The following is a 6,317-nucleotide window of genomic DNA, read 5'->3' as shown; positions in this document are numbered from 1 at the left end:
CGCTCCCCCTCGCCGCTCCCCCTCGCCCGCTCCCCCCCCTCGCCCGCTCCCCCCCTCGCGCTCCCCCCCTCGCCGCTCCCCCCGCTCGCCCGCTCCCCCCCTCGCCCGCTCCCCCCCCCTCGCCCGCTCCCCCCCCTCGCCCGCTCCCCCCCTCGCCGCTCCCCCCCTCGCGCCCTCGCCGCCCCCCTCGCCCGCTCCCCCCCTCGCCCGCTCCCCCGCGCTCCCCCCCTCGCCGCTCCCCCCCTCGCCCGCTCCCCCTCGCCGCTCCCCCTCGCCGCTCCCCCCTCGCCGCTCCCCCCCTCGCCGCTCCCCCTCGCGCTCCCCCCTCGCCGCTCCCCCCTCGCCCGCTCCCCCCCCTCGCCGCTCCCCTCGCCCGCCCGCTCCCCCCCCTCGCCCGCTCCCCCCCTCGCCGCTCCCCCCTCGCCGCTCCCCCCCCTCGCCCGCTCCCCCCCCCTCGCCGCTCCCCCCCTCGCCGCTCCCCCCCTCGCCCGCTCCCCCCCCTCGCCCGCTCCCCCCCCCTCGCCCGCCTCCCCCCCCCTCGCCCGCTCCCCCCCCTCGCCGCTCCCCCCTCGCCCGCTCCCCCCCCCTCGCCCGCTCCCCCCCCTCGCCCGCTCCTCCCCCCGCCCCTGCCCGCTTTCCTCCTTCCTCCTCCTCCTTCCTCCTCCTTCCTCCTCCTTCCTCCTCCTTCCTCCTCCTTCCTCCTCCTTCCTCCTCCCCCCCCTCCTCTCTCCCCCTCCTCTCCCCCTCCCCCCTCGCCCGCTCGCGCCCCCCCCCCCACTCACTTTTTTTTTCTGTGTATTTTCAGAAATCTCCTGGTGACTACAGCAACTTTGACAGAGAGTTTCTGAGTGAGAAGCCACGCTTGTCTCAGGGTGACAAGAATTTGATTGACTCCATGGATCAGTCTGCATTCCATGGATTTTCCTTCATTAACCCCAACATGGAGCATCTGATCAAATAATTGAAAAACGACGAGCACTCCAATCACCCTCCTGCATTTCATCTGATTTGATTGGACGCCAGGGATGGGAGTTGGGACTGTTTGTTTTGGTTTTTATCTAATCCACCTGTTCGTGTTGTGACTATGAGTGATTCTGAGGTTGCCCATTCTTTGGGTGTTAGAGTGGCCGTCGCTGGCTCCACATTTGGCCAGTTGGGTGGGGGTGGTGTCTGGGCATGGTCTCTGGTTGCCAGGCGATGTCCAGTTGAGTTTATAGTAAAGCTTTTCTGAGAATAGTGAAGCAAAGATTGGTCATCAATGTTTTTAAACTCATCATCATATTATTATCTCCGATTAAAGTGTACATTACTATAAATGTCACCTTCAAATTATAGTTTCTTTTCATCAGCTCTGAATAGTGTTTCTATTTACTGTGAGACAGACCTGGTGAAAGGGGGATAATCTAGTGCATGTTTAGGACAGTTTTCAAAATCATTCATGGGATGTGGATGTCGCTGGCTGGGCCAGCATTTATTGCCCATCTCTAGCTCCCCTCCTTGAGAAGGTGGGGGTGGAGCTGCCTTCTTGAACCTCTGCAATCCATGTGCTGTAGGTAGACCCACAATGCCATTAGGCAAGGAATTCCAGGATTTTGACCTAGCAACATTGAAGTAACACCGATATATTTCCAAGTCAGGATGGTGAGTGGCTTATCGGGGACTTTCGAAGGATGGTGTTCCCATGTATCTGCTGCCATTGTCCTTCTGGGTAAGATAGAAGTGGCTTTTGTTTGGAAGATGTTGTCTGATGATCTTTGGTGAATTCCTGCAGTGTATCTTGTAGATAGTACACACTGCTGCTACTGAGCATCAGCGGTGGAGGGAGTGGATGTTGTACCAATTGAGCGGCTGCTTTGTTCTGGATGGTGTCAAGTTCCTTGACTCTTGGTGGAACTGCATTGTTCCAGGCTCGTGGGGAGTATTCAATCTCATTCTTGACTTGCACCTTGTAGATTTCAGAGAGGCTTTGGGGCGATAGGAGGTGAGTTACAGGATTCCTAACCTCTGACCTGTCCTTGTAGTCACTGTTTATAAACCCCCCACCGATCTGTCGTTTTGAAGTGCAGTCATTTGATTAAACAATGAAAACTAAGGAAGCAGTTTTGTGCACAGCAAGTTCAAAAAAGACAATGTGGTGGTTTGTTGGAGATGGTAATTGCCTGGCACCTTTGTATAGCCAATGTCATTCCTAATCAGCCCAAGCCTGAGAATTATCCGGGTCTTTATGGTGGCAAAAATCTGAGATGTGCTTTTTCCCACTGGTCAAATGAAGGGCAATGTTCGGTTCTAGATTGATGCAGAAGGCTTAGTGCCAACTGTGTAACATGCCCTGGGAGTTCAGAAGGATAGAGTAGAATGTAATCAGCCCTTTGTCTGGAATCAATCAGCCAACCAGTCAGATGGTTGGTTGGTCATGATTAGTTCACTTTCATAAAGCAGTGTTCACTCCTTAGGACATTTCAACAAAATCAGCAAGAATTGAACAGAAAGGTGTTAGCGACATGAGTAAATCTCAGATCATTCTAAACGGAGCCTCCAAAAGATGATTCTGAAGAGCTCCTCATCAGACAAATGCTGGTTATGGGAAGAGAGTGGGTTGACACAGGAAGGATACTAAAGAGTATTGAGACTGAACAGCAGGAGGTTGGATTCTCAATGACACCCAATTTGGGTTCTGCCAGGGCCATTCAGCTTCTGACCACATTACAGCCTTGGTTCAAACATAAACAAAAGAGCTGATTTCCAGAGGTGAGGTGAGAGTGACAGCCCTTGACGCTTTGATCATGTGTGGCTTAAAGGATCCCAAGCAAAACAAAAGATCATCATCAGTTCAACTGACCTTTCCTCCATAGGTCAGAAGTTGGGACATTTGCTGCTGATTGCACAATGTTTAGCACCATTCGCAACTCCTTCAGTGAGGGTGGGGCTGACAAGTGCAGGTAACATTTGCCCCACATGCTAGGCAGTGACCACTTCCTACAGGAGAGAATCTAACCACTGCCCCTTGCCATTCATTGGCATCACCAGCATCATCACTAAATCAGTCACTCAACCACTTTTGATTGGGGGGCAGGGTTCAGTAGCTAGCACTGCTTCCTCTTTGCCAGGGACCTGGGTTTGGTTCCTGCCTTGGGCAACTGTCTGGGTGGAGTTTGCACATTCTCCCCGTGTCTCTGTGGGTTTCCTCTGCGTGCTCCAGTTTCTTCCCACAATCGAAATGTGCTGGTCGGGTGAATTGGCCACAGTAAATTGCCCATAGTGTTAGGGCCCATAGTCAGGGATAAATATAGGGTAGGGGAATGGGTCTGGGTGGGTTACTCTTCAGATGGTTGGTGTGGACTTGTTGCGGAGAGGGGCCTGTTTCCATACTGTAGGGCCTTTGATAAGGTGCCACACGGGAGGCTGCTGAGCCCATGGTGTTCGAGGTGAGCTACTGGTATGGATTGAGGATTGGCTGTCTGACAGAAGGCAGAGAGTTGGGATAAAAGGTTCTTTTTCGGAATGGCAGCCGGTGATAAGCGGTGTCCCGCAGACTTCAGTGTTGGGGCCGCAGCTGTTCGCATTATATATTAATGATCTGGATGAAGGGACTGGGGGCATTCTAGCGAAGTTCGCTGATGATACAAAGTTAGGTGGACAGGCAGGTAGTACTGAGGAAGTGGGGAGGCTGCAGAAGGATCTAGACAGTTTGGAAGAGTGGTCCAGGAAATGGCTGATGGAATTCAATGTGAGCAAATGCGAGGTCTTGCACTTTGGAAAAAAGAATACAAGCATGGACTACTTTCTAAACAGTGAGAAAATTCGTAAAGCCAAAGTACAGAGGGATCTGGGAGTGCTAGTTGAGGATTCTCTAAAGGTAAACATGCAGGTTGAGTCCGTGATTAAGAAAGCGAATGCAATGTTGTCAATTATCTCAAGAGGGTTGGAATATAAAAGCACTGTTGTGCTACTGAGACTTTATAAGGCTCTGGTTAGGCCCCATTTGGAGTACTGTCCAGTTTTGGTCCCCACACCTCAGGAAGGACATACTGGCACTGGAGCGTGTCCAGCGGAGATTCACACGGATGATCCCTGGAATGGTAGGTCTAACATGAGGAACGGCTGAGGATCCTGGGATTGTATTCATTGGAGTTTAGAAGATTAAGGGGAGATCTAATAGAAACTTACAAGATAATACATGGCTTGGAGAGGGTGGACGCTAGGAAATTGTTTCCGTTAGGCGAGGAGACTAGGACCTGTGGACACAGCCTTAGAATTAAAGGGGGTAATTTCAGAACAGAAATGTGGAGATATTTCTCCAGCCAGAGAGTGGTGGACCTGTGGAATTCATTGCCACAGAGTGCAGTGGAGGCTGGGACGCTAAATGTCTTCTAGGCAGAAATTGATAAATTCTTGATGTCACAAGGAATTAAGGGCTACAGGGGGGGGAATGCGGGTAAGTGAAGTTGAAATGCCCATCAGCCATGATTGAATGGCGGAGTGGACTCGATGGGCTGAATGGCCTTACTTCCGCTCCTATGTCTTATGGTAACTATACTTGGTTTGGGGTGCAGACATTCTGGAACACAGGGCTTCAGTACAATTATTGAAATGTCATCAGAACCTGTAGCCTTTTCAGTATGCGGTGCCTCTAGCTGTTTCTCAATGTTTTTATTTTGTGGATTTGGGATTTGCTGGCTAGCTGGCTAGCATTTGTTGCCCATCTCTAGCTGCACTTGAAGGTGGTGGTGAGCTACCACCTTAAACAGCTGCAATCTGGGATTCCACACCCTGATTAGGACACAGACACCAATCATGCAGCAATGGAATTCTAATTGGAGGTGATAAGTCTGAATGAGCGGAGTGCCAGCTTGTGGGGTACAGGTAATCTAGAGATTGGAGTAGGAGCTATGGGATTGGATAGTGTTAGACATGGGAAAAGATGGTCTTTATCATGTCTGAGATACTTGGAAAGCAGAAATTTCAATTAATTGGTGGAAGGATTAGTGGAGGAGTTGAGAAGAGTCCTTTCAGCCAGAATGTTGGATCTGGAATGTAGATGGGTGATTTGAGGCCGAAGACTTCACTGTGTTCTTTTTTAAAAAAAATCTCTGGAAATGCATTTAAAGTGCTGTACCCACTGGGATTAGGTTGGGTTGGTCATTCTCTGCCTGCACAGACTTAATGGGATGAATGGCTTTTTTTGGCTGCTGTAAATATTTTTTGTTTCCAAGTCTGCCTTTAAACTTAAAGGAGCATGAAAATGTCTTGTTCAGTGAAGGTGTCTTATTCGTACCTTTTAAGGTATGAAATTAATATCAGCCATTAACTTTGTTTAATTTATAATGTGCTGTTACAAAGATAACCACCAAAGGTCTGGTGACCTTGATTCTGAATGCAAGAACCAATTCCTGTCTCTGGAAGTCAAAGAAAATGTAAATATACCTGTATATGGGTGGAGTCATCCCTCTTGCCTTGGAAGGCATTCTAGATACAAAATCACTTGTGATTTATACTTTGTACTGTCTGGGCCCGTATATAAACTCAAACCAAATGCTCGCCCAAACTCGGTGTCTGCAAACTTTAAAGGCAAGTTGTAAATGGCCACAATTAATTCCAATGTGTAGCAATGGCTTCTCATTTTGTTCAATTGTTTGGACAATACAAGTAGCTAACTTCAGATAAGAGTTTATAATTCCAGGGACCAATGAGGGACCATTCAGTCGAGATCCCAACAGCATGGAGGAAAGAAACCTGCCAAATACCTAACTTCCCAGCCAGGGAGTGAATCAATTGTCATTATCTGAAAATTTCAGCTCAGCTTTCTGGAGACAAAATTTCAGAATAACCCACTATCTTTCCAACCACAATTTATGTCCAAATAACCGTGAGCCAGAACCCATTAAGCCATAGTGCTGTTATCTTAAAGTACTTTAAAATTCTGATCTTGATATTTGGTCAATAATCTAAGTGCATGCTTCCTTTCCAGAATTAATCCTTCCTTGTGTGTGTCTGAAAGTGTCGGGGGTGGGGGGAGGTGAATGTTTGTTTTCATTGCATTTACATTTCTGGGGATTATGTGAATAAATATTTATCTTCTCTTCTGATTTTAAACTTACCAAGAAGTCTGTTCTCTGTCTGTTCTTCATAGTAATCACCCTCAAAGATTTAAAATACTCCCTGCAAAACGTGCACCTTGTAGAGGACAAAGCAAAAAGTTTACCCTACCGTCTACCTGTGTCTAAATTGGGAACTATATCTGGGGACAGGATGGGCTGAGAGACTGGACTAATTCATGGGGATGAAGGTTTCCAAGCAGGGAGGTGATGCAGGAACTG

At 49.1% G+C, this 6,317-nt stretch overlaps 1 protein-coding gene across 1 annotated transcript in view; it reads left to right on the top strand.

The window, feature by feature from the left end:
- Window positions 1-6,097, top strand: part of LOC122561369 (protein kinase C delta type-like) — a 112,788-nt gene extending 106,691 nt beyond the window's left edge. Inside the window, exon 18 of the mRNA XM_043713126.2 lies at window positions 806-6,097. Within this exon, the coding sequence (XP_043569061.1) occupies window positions 806-961 (156 nt within the window). The 3' untranslated portion in view covers window positions 962-6,097. The remainder of the gene's footprint in view (window positions 1-805) is intronic.
- Window positions 6,098-6,317: the final 220 nt, after the last annotated feature.

Source organism: Chiloscyllium plagiosum, unplaced genomic scaffold, assembly GCF_037043375.1.
Source record: "Chiloscyllium plagiosum isolate Xiang-an unplaced genomic scaffold, Cpla_swu_hap1 HiC_scaffold_14, whole genome shotgun sequence".
NCBI classification, from domain to species: Eukaryota; Metazoa; Chordata; class Chondrichthyes; order Orectolobiformes; family Hemiscylliidae; genus Chiloscyllium; species Chiloscyllium plagiosum.
The sequence above is the reverse complement of the archived record's forward strand: the minus strand, read 5'-3'. Positions and strand labels throughout refer to the sequence as shown.